This window comes from Caloenas nicobarica, chromosome 6 (assembly GCF_036013445.1).
Source record: "Caloenas nicobarica isolate bCalNic1 chromosome 6, bCalNic1.hap1, whole genome shotgun sequence".
Classification (NCBI taxonomy): Eukaryota; Metazoa; Chordata; class Aves; order Columbiformes; family Columbidae; genus Caloenas; species Caloenas nicobarica.
In genome coordinates, this window is record NC_088250.1 from 29419997 (window position 1) to 29438448 (window position 18452).

Here is an 18452-nt window from a genome sequence, read left to right on the forward strand (position 1 = left end):
ATGTACTACCGTGGAAGTAAAATTGCATTAAAAAAACCCTTTTCACTGTTACTTTGCTTTGGTTTCCCCTCAGCTTTGACAACAGTAAAACAGACTGGGCAATAATTCCATTTTGGCATCTATTTGGTTTCTTGTGCACTGTTGCACAGTGGCAGGGTTAGGTACTTCAGGAAACTGCAACTTGTGTTTTTTAGAAGTACTGTAAACTTTTTGAGCCTTTATTTTATTGCTTTTCTTGGTAGGTTGTGGCTTATTCTACTCTCCTCCTAAGCAGGTACTGCACATAATTATGTACAGATTTTTGTGCTTATTGGTAATACAGTCACAATTCTTGGCAAAGATACAGTGGGGTGGGACAAGGGTACGTGCAGCCCCCGCTCCTCCCCAGTGGGCCTGTCCTGGGAGCTGAGGCCTGCTCCATTGCACCTGAGGAGACAGGAATCGTTTATTCCTCTAACAAATAGACCTCTTTCTCTGCGTGTTTTCCCTGAAATTATTTACACGTGATGTTGTTTGCTTTGAGGTCTCGCACACACTGTAATTTGTGTATGGTGCTGGAGTTACTCGTGGTTTGTTCATTTGATTGCTGATTTTCACGGTCCTGAAATACACCTTTAGCTGCTGGTACAGATGTGTAGCTGTAGGAGCTGTAACCCAAAAAGACCACAGGTCTGGTAAAATCTGGAAGAGTTTTCTCCAAGACACACGGTATGAGTGGTCGTGTCCAGGTCCCAGCCAAAAGACAGGGCAGGAGCCACGTGGCTTTGGGTCTGTTTTGTATCATTGCACTGGCCTGAAAAAGGGAAGGGTTAAACACTAATGACTGTTCACAGCTACCAGTCCTCTGCCCTAAAAATCTCAGTGGGGTGCAGTGATGAAAAGCCAACCCTGTGCATGCTTCAGGTTCATTTCTCTGAAGGCATTTGCCTGGATATATTCACATAAACAAAGACTGATCTTCGGTTACAAGAGTGCTAAGGAAAGACATCTAACATTTTCTCAGTATGTCACTAGTGATTTGGGGATGGCCAACAATTTTTGTTTTCAAAAGATACATTTTCTCTAAGTGTTTTTCTAATAAACAGTTTATATTAACTATAAATCTGTGAAAATCTGAGTTTGCAGTGGAGATACTGGCTCCAAAATAGAAAGTCTGCTGAGCTGTCTCACTTGTAATACATGAAAGGCTGGGAAAAGCCCAAGAGGACAAAGTGGTACCAAATGTTGGGTAGCTATGGACGTCATTTAAAGGCAAGATATTGTGTGGGCTCAAATGGATGACTGTAGAGATGAGAGATAACATATGTTTAATTTCTTCAGGAGAGAAAAACCTAACTTGCTTTTCAGTCAAGTGTTGGGTTGTGACAGCTTTTAGGATGAATACTTGAAGAGGTGTTTCAGTATTTCTAGTGTATAATTTTGAATGCTGAGGAGCCCTGACACTATGTGTTATGCAGATAGTAAGGGGCTATAAGAAGTATGCTCTTTCCTTTAGTGAGGGACAAATGAGCTGTGATAAATGAGTTACACAAATGATTATTCACTTACTTGAGGAAAAATACAGTGCAAAGACAGTTAACCAAAGCACCCTAACATTTCTCCTGAAATCAGAACAATGGGTCCTAACAAACAGGTTCGCTGTTTCCTGATTTTCCAAGGGGATCTGATTCTCATTTGGAGACCTGTGATAGAACCGAAGGCACTCCAAGTTCATATTTTCACTGGTGAAAACTGCTTATGAATGAGACTGGGAGTGGACGGATATCTCTGGTGTGTATGACCAAACCAACTCAAACCCCACATATTTAAACCCTGATTGAAGAAAGTGCATATGCATTTGCTGAAGTCTCCCAGAAGCCAATGAGACTGAAAGCGTAGTGTGTTAGGCTTTGATGGGCTTTGAAAGAGGAGACAATGGTTTAGGCAAAACAAAAGAGCATGCCATCAAAGGATGTAAAGCAAAGTGACAGGAACAAAGTGACAAGCTAGGAAAATGCTCTTTGCTCCCACATTCTGAATGGCTGTGAAATCAGCTTTGTACTCATTAGAGCTGATGTAAAGGAACTTGCTGTAAATGAAAATGAATGGCTTAGAGGCTGGTGTTTTGAGTTGAGCTGTGTAGGTGAGTGGCAGGAAGCTCAGAGAAGCGCCAAACTCTGAGGCATTGTGCAGAAGGAAGAAGCGGGAGTCAGAGGTGGCCACAAGGCAAAATCTTACAGTGAGGCTGGAGGAACCAAGGGACCACCCCAGGTTTCACACTGGAGTAACAAACAAGATGCTATCCACCTTTACGGCATTTGGCATGCTTTGCCACCTTCTAAGGTATTTGAGAGGCAGACTGAGTTTTCTATGTGGTTGGAGGGAATCGGGTCTGAACTAGGTCAATCTATGAGTAAAACGTGGGAAAGACTTAGCGTAGAGAAATCCCAGAGGCAACTGGGTACAGAAGATTGGATACATCTTAGCTGTGAATGAGGAGGAAGATGGAATGAGAGTTACAGGCACAAGTGGGATTTGTTTTTTAGGGAGAGGCAGACTGGGTTTGTGAGGAAAAAGAACAGAAGAAAGAGAAAAAGGGCAAAGAGAGCAAGAAAAGTGTCTGTGACATGGATTAGAAGATGCTTGTGGAGGAGTAAGGTAGTTAGAAGAAAAGAGCAGATGAAACTTTAGGAGCAGGTAGGGAGTTGTAGCTGGGAGGTAAAAGAGTTATGCTGTTTAAACTGTTTTCTCTAGAAAGAGCTGAACAAACTTGCATGCAGAAAAAATGCAGACATAGAATTTAATTATCATGTGCATTAATATACTATGGAAAAAATGTACAATAAGTACAAGGTAAATAATAACTTTCACTAGCAGTACTAAAAAGCTATATATGTGCGTGTATACTCCTATAAAAGGTTCTGTCCTGAAGAATTTATACTAATCCTTTGCATTTTGTCTAAAATTAGGTATTGTCAAGCAAGAAAAGCAAACAAGGAGGAAGCATTTACAGGGTCTTCTCAGGCTAGCCTTAATGATTTGAGTTATATGTAATGAAATAGTAAAAAAAAAAATTAAAATCTTTCCATATGTTGCCTAGTGGCCACAGCAGTCACTCTGCCCCAATGTCTGGTACGGTCTCTGAATAGTTGTGGGGACCCAACAAGAGTGAATGCAGTTTCCAGTGCTCAGCCCCTGGCCTGGTTACCACCACACACGGTTCTTTTGCTTCAGCTGCCCAGTTGTATACACACGACGTGGTTCCTAAACCATTCCTCTGAGCCATAGCAACTTGCCGACATCTATCAAAAGTTTACTGCTAGCCTAGGTTTTGTTCCAGTAAGTTTTGTGGACTTGAGATGTGCTGGCATGTCAGCCCAGCTTGTTTTGTGTGTGAAACAGGTGCTGCAGGGCAGCAGAGGATCAGACCTCACGTTTCCAGTCTTCTGTAGGCTGTGGAGGCAACACTGCTGGGGTGGAGAAGGGAGGTTTTCCTCTTAGGTTTTGTAACAAGAGAATGAAATAAATTACAATGTTATTTCTTTCCTTATTTGATACTGGCAGCTACTTGCCAGACCAAGAAATCAAATCATTTCTTGTAGGCTACCAAGTAAAAATTGCATGATATTCTGTTGGTGGATGGGTTTATATCTGTCTCAGTCATCAAAATACTTGTAGCATAGTAGACAAAACTGCATAGTAAAGGAATGTATCCTCGGCAATATTGCCATTGGCAGGACATAAACACCTTATGGTTTATCAGTGTTCTGGGAGATGTTTGTTACGTGAGTCTTAATAAGTTCTTATCACAAAAGAAAAAAATAGAGAAGTTGAAAAGTAGAAGTTAGTTTTGCTTATCAGCAGAAACAGGCATGGTAAGATTCAATCATTATAAATGCAGATGTTTTGATTTGTGGAGGTATGGCAAATCAACCATTTATATCACCATGATATATAGGTGCATAAGATCACAGACGATCAGGGTGCTGATCTAGTCTTTCTCTATGACTCCATCAGAGACTTAAACCCATCCACGTGCAGTGATGAGTCTTGGACTACAGTAGACCTTCTGGAAAAATATCTGAACAAAATGTCAGCTCTGCAGTGCTAGAGACTCTGTCACTAGCCTGAATCCAGTGTTCTTCTCTGTTCAAAGAGAATCTGAACATCTCTAGTTTAACTTCTAGCTCTTAGTCTTTGTAATTGTTATGGGCAACTGGAATTGGTTTAGCCATAGACTCTTGTAATGTCCCTTACCTCTGGGTCAAAAAGCATCTGTTACCAATTTTTTGTTGACTATATATGTACTAATATTACTGATTAAGTTATCCTGCAAGTGCCTCTCTTTTGATTTCTTTTTCATTTTTCTCATGGATGGCACTGGAGCCTTTGCAATTTTCATCTTTCTGCTTGAATTTTGGACAGCAGAGCTAGGTGTGTTTTTTCCATTAACAGTCAATTCGGGGTTAGACAGAGAGAGGCATTATAACCTCACAAATTCTGAGTAGACAAATACATTTTGCTTTAGTTGTTTGGATACCAGCAACCTCCATAGAGCTTGTCAGCCACTGTTTGCCCACCATAAACTTCAAAGTGTCTCCAGTTAGTGTTTCTCAAACCACAGTTGTCGTTTTAATCAATTGTTTTCCAGATGTGTGGCTTTGTACGTGGTTGCCTTAAAATATATAATCTTTGTATGAAGCCCATCTAGGGATAAAGAGCAGGTCACTGGTACAAAGCAACCATCTTTATTTACCATGTTTGCAGTCATTTGTCACTGACAACCTTCATGACTGTATTTGTTTCCAGTCACACAAAATGGTTGTAGCTCTCCAATCATATGAATGTTTCCACCCGATTCAGCAATACCAGTTAGGAGTAATTTGTGTATTAAATGAGCTATTCCACTTCTTGTTTATTACTCAGATTCGCAATGTTAGAGTCTACACAATTAAGGAATCTTTTCTCTTTGAGTCCCTTGGTACCTTGATTAATTTTAATCTTGACATCTTGATTTCTGGCTAAATGAGTGCTCATTTTCACCCTTGTCTTTTGTCATTAGTTTAATACCCTCCTGAATACTTTAGCCTGTCTCCTGAAAGACTTATTCCCTTCTACTGAAATGACAGGCAGCCACGTTGTACAGTCTCTTTTCTCTGTAGAAGATGGACCTGCACGGCTGAAAATGGAGGGGCTCTGCCTTTCATCCTTTGCTTAACAATTCAGTTTTGGAATTGTATATAGCCCTATAACTTGAGTCACAGCTCGCAGAAATGAGCACTGTTCAGAGTATTAATTTCATTCTTCCTCATATAAAGTTCCTTGCAAAGACTCTTGGTTGTTCTTGAATTTTCCTTCGCTGGTGTGCTTGTGTCCTTGTAGACTGGGCTGGGTTGTGGCTCATGGGTACGTCCTACATAGCTCTGTCCTCTCCTACTACATCAACGGTCAGATATTTTGATAGTTTTTGCAAATGCTCTGTTCCTTGTGAGCAGTAGGCTGGACTTGATGACCTCCATAGGTGCCTTCGAACCCAAAATACTCTATGATTCTCTCAGAAACTCTTCTCCAGTTCCTATCTAGATGAATTTTTATCCATTCTCTCGTTTATGAACTGCCAACCATTGAATGTGGTCTGCATCCTGCCTTTGACTGGCAACCGTAGTCTTATAAAGACAATATGTGTTTCTTCCCAGTGTGGAATAGCAGCTTGTGTGGTGTATGTGTTCAGCAGAGGAAAACGAGCCAATTCAAGTGTTGCTTTTTTGTTTTTAATTACATTCTTTTTTGCTTCCCAGGCTTCTCTCTTCTACATACTTACACATGTGCCTCTGGAGGGAGGATTCAATAGGCTGTGGAAGTGAACTGGAATGTTTAAAAATAAACCAAAATTTTATAATGAAACATGTTCTGAAAGAACACAGTTGCTATAGGGATTTTTGCAATGATGCAGTCCTTCATCTTTCATTGCTCAAAATAAAGGTTTTCCTTCCTTGAGCCAAATGGAGGGTTTTCTTATCCAAGCTTTGGAGCCTGCTCAGTGTCATCTGGATAGACTAGTCACTACAAGACAATATTACTCATCCCACCCCTACATAAAGCAAATCCATTAAACTTCATTGGATGTGGTTTGTATTTGGGGTTTCATTCATGAGAGTTGAAAGTGCCCAAACTGCTGCAGCACAGAAGCGAAAACCCTGAGAGGATTCTCCCTCGGTCACCACCAGCCAACAAAACATTCACTTCCACCTTCTCAAAAGCTCCCTCAAATTTGATTTCAAGGCAACTTTTCTTATTTTAGCTAAATGTCTAGTATTGACCCTCACCCACCCTGTGGAAACTGCACTAACATCTCTATTCAGAATCAGAGTTTCTGTTCCACTTGTAGTATGTGCAATTTACTTTCTTAGTATATTTTAGTCATAAAACTGCTGAGAAGTCAATAGGTTAATTATTACTGATTTGGAATTGGAGTCTAATTTTGTTGTAAACAGTTTAATTATTGGTCCTCCACCCTGGTCTTAATACAGTCTGCATTTAGCTGTTACCCACCCTGGTATAACTGCCAAGCACCACAGATGTTTTATCTGACATGTTAGTTATTAACAGTTTCTGCTTTCGTTGGAGCACGAAGACTTGATGAAGGTGGTGTTTGTTTTGCTTTGGGTTTTTTTTGTTTCTCCATTTAGTTGTTTGGTTTTTTTTTCTTCTTCTTCTTCTTTCTTTTCCTATTCTGATGTGCAAAGGTTTCCTGAAATGAAAATGATACTTTTCATTATATATGTGTGTGCACATATAGGTAATATTTGTCTTTTTAAAATTTATTTATTTTTGGGAAAAAACCAGAAAATTCTATAACAGGAAATTGAAAACTTCTTCAGATTTACATCAAAAAACCAAACTTAGACAACTCTTTTGCAAAGTGCTGTCACCCTTACAACAAAAATAAACAAATAAACAAAAACTAAGTGAAGATTCATGGACCAGTTATAATGGTGATACATCACTTATGAGCAATTTTTGTTTACTTGGTTGCATCCTCCCATATTTTTGCAGCATGTTAACACAGAGTCTGAATGCAGGAGTGTCTTGATTATCTTCTCTGATGGTTTTTCGCATGTTGGAATTCGCATAGTATAAATTTTCTCATGATAAGACACGTAGGATTGGCTTTGTAAAAGTACAAGCATGACTTTGTTTTCCTGTTCCACCACAAAAGGCTTTTCCCTCCAGCTCCTACTCTTACATCTTCTCAGTTCTTCCAAAGTAAGAAAAAAAAAAAAGAACTTCTGAGAGAGGGGAGCTAAAGTCATGTACCCCAGCCTGCATGTCTCAGCATGGACCAATGCCGAATCTATGTCTGGCTTTGAGCTTTTATGTCTGCTTGTATGTTTTGATGATGTATTATAATTGTTTATAACCCAGCATCTGAAAGATAATTTCTGTTCAAGGCTCTAAGGTTGGCAACTTGAAAATACACTTGGAGTAGGGAAACAACTCAAATTTATCTGATATTTTATAAATTGGTCTTATTTGTAAAGAAGTGGGAACACTAAAGTGACATTCATGTTCGTGAAAAATATGAACAGCAACCTAAACCCAAAGAATGAGTGAAATGTAAGTCTCTTTACTCAACGTTATCTCCTTTCCAATAACCAGACCCCAGAAAGTAAATGGCTTTAGAAAGGGAAAAACCATTTACATTTCAATCAGTGGCCTCAGTGTTGTCATCTGGTGCCATGGCTTGTCCTAGGATAACCTGGCTTCTGGTGGATGTTCCTGAAGGATTCTTATCTCCTGTAGGTCCTGTGCCAGATCTGTCAGCCCTGCCCAAGACCAGGGGTCCTCTGTGCAGACATTGGTATTGCACCCTTGCTGTTCAGGGCCTGATAGTGTCTGGTCCCTGCTGGATGGTCTACAAGGAGCATCCAGCTGGCGGATGCTAGTTCTGGAGCAGTTAGCTGAATGCTTAAAGACTTTCCGTATGGTGATAATTTCTGATCACCACCACTAACTCCACTGGCCTTGTTTGATAGAAGTGGAAGGCCACTGTGGTCAGTGCAAGGAGGGACAGTACTTGTGACTCTTTCTGATGTGTACATGGCATTATTTTCCTTCATATGCCTGGCATGACGTGAAGCAGTGGAATGTGTCCTTGTGCCTAGGTACTCCAGCTTCTAAGAGTGATAGAACATGCGGGAGCACTGAATTCCTTGGAGCTGTTTGTAGGGCATACTTCTTCCATCTGAGACCCTTGTATCTCTCCATTTTGCTTTCCTGCAAGTTTCCTGAATGTTTTCTCTCTCTCTTTCCTTTGTGCTATGCCACCCTGCCCTGTCCCTGCCATGCTAGGTGTCATGTCACGTCTTGCCCTGCCCCATGCATGCGTATCTCCATCTCCCATGGTACCAGGTCTGTCTGAAGCCTCTTTCTTCCTCTTTCTCCACAGGATTTGCCATCGCCTGTCTTGTGCCTGTACTTCCATTCATTCATACTCTTCAACAACGTCCTGCCTACCCTAGTCTGTATGGCTGTCCCTCTTTCCCTTTATTTCTTCTCTGTCTTCCAGGTCCTTTCCACCTTCAGGAACCCTGTGCTCTTTCCACATCTAACCAACCCTCCATGCAAACGTCTCTCCTTTCCCCATGCCTCCTTCTGGTCATCCATTTTTCCATACTTTGCCTCCTTTCTTTACCACCCTGGGCAGAGTTGCGCCCATTGGTGCCTGCAATATCCCCTAGATCTTCTGGAGCTTGTTGGAGGAGACATTCTGAAGTTATCACATTACAGAAATGCTGCCAAGCACCAGGCAGTCCTGGGTGCACTTTGACCCCTCACAGTAAGGCAAGAGTGACTTCTTCCTCGTGCTTTTGGTTTGCTGTTGCCATATGGAAATGGCAGATGGTGTTGATCAGGAAGTTAATCTAGAAGCATATCCGTTTCATGCTGTATGTGAAAGATTTGTTCATTAAACTTAGAACTCTAATTTAAAGCCAATTAACAGAGTGATTTGAAGAGACTTGCTGTTTTTGAAGTTCAAAAGAGATGCTAAGTCTCTGATTTCAGACTTTGTACATTCCAGAACCTGTATAACTATTGCAGTGTTGCCAGCTCCGTCTCTTTTTTTTTTTTTTTTTTTTTTTCCTTTTCTTCCCCCCTCCCCTTCATTTTTTTGAGTGATGCAACTTTTGCCACAGGCTGGAACTGTTTGGAGAAGCCTTATGAACACCCAGCTTTCTTAGCAATTTTAGCCCTATATTTGGGGGTAGGTGGGCAGAGCTTGTGTGTCTTTCTATCCTCTTTGCTGAAAGCCAGTACAACCCCCTCCTCCCTCTCTTCAGAAACCCAGTATTGCTCTTCTCTAAGTAGGAGCTGGGGAAGGAGGTAGAAAAATGGAAAGAGTCCTCAGCCCTCCTAACGCCACTTCTGTCAGCATGGGGTTGTCTCTTCTTCCTTTCTTCACTCCCCATAACATCTCCCAGAAGCTGGTAGGGACCCACTACAGAAGCTTTCTCATACTTGGAAAGGGCAGCAAGGGCCTCCAGACAGACAGCTACTGCTCTACACATGCACGCCCCAGCATACAGCTCTGGTTTCCATGTGTAATCAACCCTGTAGGACTGGCCCAAGCAGACCATTTCTAAGAAATGCCAAGATGGGAAACCTTGTGTCAGGAGGAGCCAAAAGTGATTAGTTCTGAATTAATATTTATGCTGTTTTTACTGAGATTGATATTCTGTAAACACTTGTAGATCCGTCAGCAACAGACAGCGTGTTTGGATAGTCCCAACGTTTAGTAGAGGCATGTGTACAGAAAAAACTTTCTTGTGTAATTTGAGGCTGTTGCTGATATAAAAGAAAATAGAGGGGTCAAGTTTTGCTATGGTATAGAGCCTATGACTTCACTGGGTTAACTGCTGCTACTTCTGTGTAATTGAGAACATAATTTGGCTCAGACCCTGGGAGAACGAAAAGGATCACATCAGCCACTATATTAAGCCAATGTTCAAAATAGTTGGCTCACACTGAATTTCATAAGTAGATCAAGTATCCAGAAGGCTTTAGCTGTATGACACAGTCCATTGCAAAAGAAGAGATGGTGAGAGTATCTCTCTGCTTAACTAAAACAGCACACCAGGGGAACTATCAAACTTGATATTGTACCTAGGTGGGGGTGATGTGGCAGAGCAGATGAAGTATCTCCCTGTGGGTGCACAAGGACAAACCTGGCGAGAGCTGCGCCACAGCTGCCCTTGGGTATCCCAGCTCCCACGGTCACGCCAGTAGCCGGCAGCAGTGGGGCTTCATCCTGGCCGTGCTGCGGTGGATATGGTGTCTGAGTCAGCAGCCAACACACCTCCAGCATGGCCCCTTGGGGGTGATGGCACCTCACCGGTGCTGCTGGGACTATGCATGAGGAGGTCAGGTAGAGGTGGACTTAAAATGAAGGAGAAAATAGACATCTGTCCGAAAAAGCCCACAATATTCACAAAAGCTGGCTGCTGGAAGCCTCTTCTGGAAACCCCTTCTTGCTCCCACACAGGGCTGCCAGGCATGAAGGTGGCATCTGGCAGCTGTGGTGGCTTCTGGAGGACTGGAACCATGTCATAACATCACTGGCGGTGCCTGCCTTCCTGTCAGAGAGGTTTGATCCCATGCTGCTACTTAGTCTTTGAGGAGAGCTGGCTAAAATTATTTATTCACGTTTCACAGAAAAACTTGAGGAGGCAGAAATCTGTTTTCTCCTCTGTCTAGGGGAGTAGAAGGGGGTTTTCTGGTAAAAGAAAAATCTCGAAGAAGGAAATAATGCCTTTTTGAGAAAAGTGTGTGCAGGGGGTATGGCTGATGAGTATCTGTTTATTCCCAAGTTTGCTGGCAGTCCCGCTCAGGCTGATGCCCTCCAAAAGAGACAGGCATTTTGGGACAGCACTTTCGACCATTCCTCAAGGACTTAGCAGGAGGGATTGTTTTATTAGGAAAGTTTACGGTTTCTTGTTTTCCCTCAACAGCAAATGTGACTTTGTTGTTTTTAATTCTGTTGGGATTTCTCCCTTTTAATATACAATGCAGCTGTTAAAATAGCTGGGGTTGTCTAGGGCAAATCATATAGCACTTTCCTTGTTCAGATCTCAGATGGCTGCCTTTTTAGTGTCGCTGCAGAATTATATTACAGGGCATATGAACAGTGCTGGTATTAGTGTCAAAATCAATTACCCAACCTTCCTCCTGCAGAGAAAGCTACAAACCTTAGGAACAATCTGAGTAATCCATTCTGGGTTTCTAATTCTGAGTGATGACGGAGGGCAGAGACTTGTGCTTGAATAAGTGCACAGGGTCTTTCTCCATATAGTCTCTCCTAAATGCATGCTCTTTACAGGAAAAAGCAGGCTCCCTGTGAAACCCTTTTTCATGCCAAATGGCTCGCTGTTAAGATTAATCTGTCATTGAATTTATAAATTCTGTGTGGCACAGAGCAGCAGAAAAAGTTTAGCATTGAACAGAAAGCAAACTATGTATTGCTTAAAAAATGAATGTTGTGCTCCTGGATGGTGTGGATTGACTGCCTCTATCAATATATCTTCTTATACCAATAATAAAAAGAATTCCATAGCTGTGTGCCTCTGAGGATCTCAAAGCACTTTGCAAATAGGGCAAAGTACTATTTCCTATTTGACAGCTGTGGAAGCTGTCTGTGAGAGAGGAGAGGTTAAGCTTTTTGCCCAGAGACACAGAGGAGACTGTAGCAGAGCCAAGACAGGAGCCTAAATCTCCAGGGAACGAGTGCTGCATCCTGGTCACCCTCTTCACGAAAACACAGTAAGGGAGTTTGCTGGTCACCAGCTCCCAGCCATTGTCCATGAAACCTCAGGAGGTGGGATGTGAAGTCAGTGTTGGTGGGTGGAGGTGCTGAGAAGGGCAGGATCTGGCCAGGGAGGGTGCTTGTGTCCTTCTGGGCTGGGACAGTCAGCTCTGGTTGTGGGTTGCTGTGGAAGAAGGACGTCTTTTTGTTGCTGCTGACTTGGGGGAAAGCTCAGAGCCTTATATCCAGCCTGCTCTGCCCCAAGCACGTTTATGAAGCAAAAATAATTATAGACTTATTACCCTAAATCCTGTAAGATTAGAGTAGTTCCTTTTTTTTTTTTTTCCTCCTCCTAATCCAGTATTTGAGAAGGATTTACCTGTTTAATACAACTGTTTATTAGAAACACTTGATTTTTTTTTTTTTAATTCATAGTTTATCTGAAAACAGAGCATACAGATACAAAGGCCAGATTTTCAAATACAGGCCTGATCTCTTGTCAAATTCCAGTTGGAGAAATGACACATCTGAAAAACTGGGTTCTTACTGAGGTGTCTGTGGCAGGGATTTAGAGGTCTCATTTCAGGCACCTCTCTGGAAAAAAGCATGCTTTACAGGAGGACAATTTCTCTTACTCATTTTTTCCTTCCCCTCCCTGGCTATTGTGCTCCGCAGCCCCCAGGGAACCTCCCCCAGGCATGGGGCTGCCCCGAGGGTCAGGGTAACCAGCGAGGGGGGAGGCCGGGAGGGGTGCGAGGGCAAGGGTCTGGTTTCAAACAAAAGTGCAAAGCCTTGAAAGGAGGGACTAAGAAGAAACAGGTGGGGGCCTAGTAATATAGCCTCTGAAGTTTATTTGCTTAATGAACAGAAGCCTAGGCTGTCAGACCGAGGTCAAATACTCCTCCAGTTTGAGTGTATTTATTTCATACATGGTCTGTAACCCAACCTGATTTCTGGATTAAACAGCTGTAAAGTCCTGGCCCCCAGGAACCCATCCCGTGTTTGCCATCAAACCCAGCACATGCCAGGGCAAGACCTCAAGGGGCCACCTTGGTATTCACTAAAGCCTTGTGTCATCAGTAAAGCCTGTAATTGTGGGTCCCGTCATTTCCAATGCAAGCTTTGCTGTTTAACAGATGAAAACGGTGACCACAGATCCATCACTTAGTTGTCCCAGTAATGCAAGCTGTGCCTGAAGGCTCCTGGGATAAGCTTCTTGGGCTGCAGCACACAGGTGCTTGGTGGGCCACCATCCTGCTGGAGCCCAGGTGGTGATGGCAATGCTGGAAGGCCACGTCCACCATGTGCCAGGTCCTTCTGGGGTGCCAGCAAGGATGGCTTTATATTTATAGGAAAGTTTTAAAGAATCTCAGAGGAGGAAGTGGTTTAGGACAGCCTGTCTTCAACAGCCATGCAACGTGGAGGGTCTCCAAAGGTGGCTGCGAGGGAGTCGGGAGCATGGGGCCATGTGCTGGCTGTGCTGAGCCACGGAGCTCATCATGCAGCGGGGAAAAAGGGCTTCACTTTCCTGCTCATCCACATTGAAGTTACAGCATAAAACCTGCTTGAAAACCAGCACAATAGCAAGAGGAAAACAAACGAACAAACCCCAAAACAAACAAAAACCCCAACAATCACAAAATTAAATGCGTATGCCAGGTTCACAAACAACTAAAGGGTAAAAGCTACAGATCAGACATGGGAGTTCCTGAAATCTTTATGTGCTTTAAAGTTTTCAGGAGACTTAACTTTTTAATCCAAGATGTTCAGAAGTCAATTAATCCTTCAGAGAGAAGGGAGGTAAGTTAGAGCTGGCACGAGGGCAGTTAAACTGCCCACACAGAAAAAAATTTTCTGGTTTCCCAGACATTTTTTTGGCTGATACCATTAACTCCAGTAAAGTAAACAGCCAGTGCGCTCCAGAGTATCTCAGGAGCTGAAAAAAACTTGCATCTGAAAATTTGCATGTGAAAAATTGCAGATCTGCATTAAAATTAGAAAGGAAAGGGGGAATTAGTAGTGGGTTTTGTCAAGACCAGCCTGAAGCCAGTAGTGCCAGCTAACTGTGGGTTCTGTGAAAACAGGAGTCAGGTGGAGACATTTGAAATAAAACGAGTTAAAATAGGGTGAACAAAAGTATTTGTGGTCAGAAATGAAATACGCCTCCTCATTTAAAATAAGTCCCATCTTTGTGTTAAATTTAGGATCCACCTATGTTTGGTTTTGGGCGATGAGAAAAGTTTGAGTAATGCAGAACAAACAATCAAGCTAACACAAGGTTCAGGAGCTGTTATTTTTCATGCAATCCAATTTAAAAGAAACGCATTATTTGTGCTTTGATAACTTCTTGTTTTGTGGAGCTTTCACAAGCACTTAATTCACCATTTGTAATGGGGATAAAGCTGTAGCTGATTTTGGGATGCAACCAGTCATGATAGAAGAACTTGCTTGGGGGGAAGAGGAATTGGTGGATATTGGTTCTCACCAGTGAGAGCTGGAAGGGCTCCGACAGAGCTGCCATGGCTTATCTGTAAACACCAATGAGATGTTCTGATCAGGGCACTGGCTCAGAACCAGTGCATAGGATAAACACAAACTGGAATGGGGAAACAAAACAAAACAAAAGAACCCCACAACAAAGAGCACCTTAAATGTATTTCTGTCTATATTTTTGTTGAAAGTTTTTAGCTGACTCAGTTTGTTGCTACAATGAGCTAGGTCACATATGGGATGGAAAGATTGGTTTTATTATGTTAAATTTTTGTGTCTCACTTGTCCTTTAACCCTGGAAAACCCTTTGGGCCTGTCAGTTCTATTATGCAGCCCAAATTTAAGTGGGGAGAAAACATATTTTGGTCCTGATCCTTTTAGGGTGTTCAACTGCCTGAAGCCAGTGGGATGTGAGAATACCCATCCCTTTGCAGAGCTGTGCCCTTTTTGCCTGTACTGACTGAGCTGCTAGATTTAGAAACCTAGGAAATCTTTGCTGCTCCCCATTCACCTTTGAGCTCTGCTGAACCATAAGCTGCTTCTTCGTGGAGCTGATTTTTGCTTGTTTTGTGAATGGTGACCAGAATCTGGTTTTGATTTATGTCCTGTAGGGTTGCTGAGCTGGAAGATGCCCGTCTAAGATGGAAACTTCTGCTTCAACTGCTGCTGGGAAAAAAGAAGGGAAAGGTGCAGTTCTGGAGGGGAATGGCTTTACAGAGACGGGGAAGAAACCCACTCCTTTAGCAGCTGCAGGAGCAACAGTGGCACAAGGAGGTACTTTACTTTTTCCACACTTTGAAAGCAGCAGGGGTGTTTTTCATGAGACTGTAAGAATTTAATAAGTACGGTGGCATCTGTCCTTCTGTGAACATGCTGAGTTTATTGGGGTTCTTGGCTGTCGGAGGTCACAGGAGTGGGAAGCTGTGTCACTGCCTGGCATCCAAACGTCACTGCACCGTGACAAGTCACCGCTGCTCCTAGAGAAGTGGACTGGGTTGAGGGGGAGGATGAGTGTTGAAAGGTGGCTGTTGGAGAGTTGAGGCATCCTGTCACCGCTTGCCACCATCCACCCAGGGCTGTGTGGTGCAGGCAGCACGGTGCCTGCTGCTCCTCCATGGAGGAGTTAAAGGGTGGCTGGAGCTGGGGGAGTGCCCTGTTATCGTGGATGGGGAGGGCTGTCACCTCCCAGCTCTGATCCTGCTAACGAGCTAAATAGACTGCACCGTCTTCAGCCATTGTTGCTGGGATTTGATGGTTAGGCAGAAGTTTAGGATTGTCCAGCCCCAGTGCAAGAAGAAACACCCCCGTTTGTGCCATTCTTGTTAAAGTCAGAAATGGCTCAGGTCCTGATTTCTTTTCCTGTCAGTGTTTTTGGCAAGATTTGGTCCTGCTGGTGTTGAAATAAATTGGGAAGCTCTTGTGGACACACAGGGGCATGTGCTGTTTTTTGGTGGGCATAACACCAGTGTGCAGGGGGCTGCACAGGCGCATTGCTCCTGCCTCCTCTCGCCTGCTATGGCAGACAAAATACAGCCCCAGAAAACAGATTCCTCACTGGCACATATGTGCTGGTGGATCTCCAAATTGGTGCCGTCTCCCTTCAGGGTGGCTCCAGCTGTGGGCAAGGCTATGCCCACCCAAGAGGCACCACACTGCCCTTACTGGGGACAGGGTGTCCTTTCTGGACAGGGCGTAAGGAGACAAACTTAGAAGGGGCTGCACCAGTTTGGATGTGACGAGACATCCCAGCTGTATAAACTTTGCAGGCAGGTTTTTTTTTCCTCTTTAAAATATACCTTAATTCTAGCCAGAGTCTAACTCAAAATGAAGCCTTCCCCTCCCCTTCCTTCACTGCAGGGTGGTTTCTCATCACCCCAGGAGAGCAGCACGGCTCCTCTGCGGGCTCCTCTGTTTCTTACACAGCTCAGCTGGAGAGTTTGTGTTTTCTGTTGGCTGAGTTTTGAAGATAGTTCTCAGCCCAGATTGCTTAAATCTGCTTCATCTATCCTTCCTTTTCAACACATTTGTTACCCAGCTTTCATTTTCTTGTTGACCTGGCAGATTCAGATGTACAGAATAAGGCAGCAGCTGCTAGATTATAATCTATCGTATTAGTTCATGTGTTTGGTAAATTTTGTTAGTCTTTGTGTTTCTTAAAAAGAACTAGAAAATCTTTTCAACAGAGCTATTTGGAGAGAAACACAATTTCATGCTGCCGAATGTGTTTGAGCCACCTTCTGCATGAGCACTATGCAAAGTGGCAGAAAGAAAGGCTCTCTGGGCAGCAGAAATAGGGAAAAGGCAGAGAGTTTGCCATCCCCCAGGAGATTTTGATCCTCATTGAAGAAGCACAGGCTGTAGGAACCATGAGGCATCATCTCAGTGACCGGCAGATCCAAAGGGCTGATTTGCACCAACAAAGTGCAAGCATAGGCTAAAATCGAAAACCCACAGATGTGTTATTGTGAATAAACAGCTTCTCCCTACTTGGCACTTGCCTCGGGAGTGCCTCCACTGAGGAAGCAGTCGCCAAATTTCCAGAGATGTGATGGCAATGAGGGTGCCCCTGCGGTAGAGCATCCATCGGCCCATTTGGCACCCCCAGAGACTTGATGGGTTTTTAAGCATCCAGTATTATATGTCCTGTTAGCAGTGTGCTCTCGCCTTCAGAAATAATGATTTATGGGCTCAATATTTCTCTTTTTATTAAGAGGAAGTAGAGAAGTAAGTGGAGGATTGTTTGAAGATGTCAGGAGAATCATGATGAAGGCATTGTGTAATGAGATGTAAAGAGTGAAATCTATGTCATGCTGTGCAGAGAAGTGTTCATAAGTGACCTAAAATGGCTAGCAGGGAAGCAGCGTGCGATCGGACGCTGGCCATGGGACTCTGCAGGTGATACACATGCTCTCATGGTTTGGAGGGCTATCTTTTGAATTCTGGTGAGACATAACATGTCCTCTTGAAAGGGAGCAGCACGGTGTGTGCGCTTTTAAGTAGAAAAATTAATATAAAGTCATTTTATAACATTAGTTAATTGCAAGGTGTGATTTAGCAGATGATAAGAAAAAGGCTGGGTAGCAAGGAGACTGTACTTTCACAGTATTCATGTTAATATAAAATATTTGCTTCACTAAACTGGTGTAATTACTCATAACGGACCAGAAATACACATATTTCTGCTCATATTCTTACAGAAGAAAGCAAATGAGGCATGGAGATTAATTATGTTATTCAGCTTGAGGAGGGAAACGGCTTTAAAGGGAGGGCCTCCAAACCCCCCACCCTGCTTAGGGTCTACACGAACAAGTCTTTATTCTCACCCAAGACGAACTCTTGATTTTATTTATCGTAGAGGTTTTGCTCTTTGTACTAGCATGTGAGAAAGCGGCAGCAAGGCTCAGCTAGTGCTGCAGATCACCAAGCTGCTCTGCAGAGCCAAACGAATATAATTTGCAACACATTTCTTCCCCTTTATTCTACTGAATCACACAGACGGAGCGCCAACATAGCATGTTTCCCAGATCATAAGGTTTTCTCTTTCCCTTGTAGAAATGAATAGATTCATAAGGTTTTATTTATAATTAAGGTAATTGAAGCAATGAAGTTAAATAATTGAAGAACATCTATTTTATTATATTATTATTTAGACTATATTATTATAAGGTAATAACATGTCACATCTCCATTTATACTTCCCTTGCTTTGGATATTTGTCCTAAATATTTGCAGCCTTGAACAAATTGAGTTGTGGCTGTGGGAAAAGAGAGATTGGTATTGTTGATGCTGTAAGTGGAGAAGAGTCCTTTCATACTGACAATCTGTCTCATATTTTTAGTCTACTGAAGCTGCCATTTTAGAGATCTTCTGTGACTTTTTTTTATAGTAACTCATTGATCAGATGCTCAGAAATTGGCCTCACAGAAATGACATCAAGGAAGTCTCTCCTAATTGTCTATTTTTCCATAAATCATGCCAGCCAAGGAGTCAAAGCTCCTCTCTTCTGTTTCAATAGGTGCATGTATTTTTGAATGACAGAAATGGAAGCTGGTTTTAATGACAGTATGTAGGAGCTATAGACAGTCAGATCTGCAGAAAAGACTCCCACTTTCAGTGCCTCCTCTTCTGGAAGGGCAGCTTATGACACTTCATGTTTAGAAAACCCTTTTGCTGAGTGCAAAAA

At 42.8% G+C, this 18452-nt stretch overlaps 1 protein-coding gene across 3 annotated transcripts in view; it reads left to right on the top strand.

Annotated features, from left to right (window-relative positions):
- GLI2 (GLI family zinc finger 2) overlaps positions 1–18452 on the top strand; it is a 195408-nt gene that overhangs the window by 34651 nt on the left and 142305 nt on the right. For all 3 annotated transcript variants that reach the window (XM_065637815.1, XM_065637817.1, XM_065637818.1), the window contains exon 2: positions 14881–15043. In XM_065637815.1, the coding sequence (XP_065493887.1) occupies positions 14911–15043 (133 nt within the window). In that variant the 5' untranslated portion in view covers positions 14881–14910. The remainder of the gene's footprint in view (positions 1–14880; positions 15044–18452) is intronic.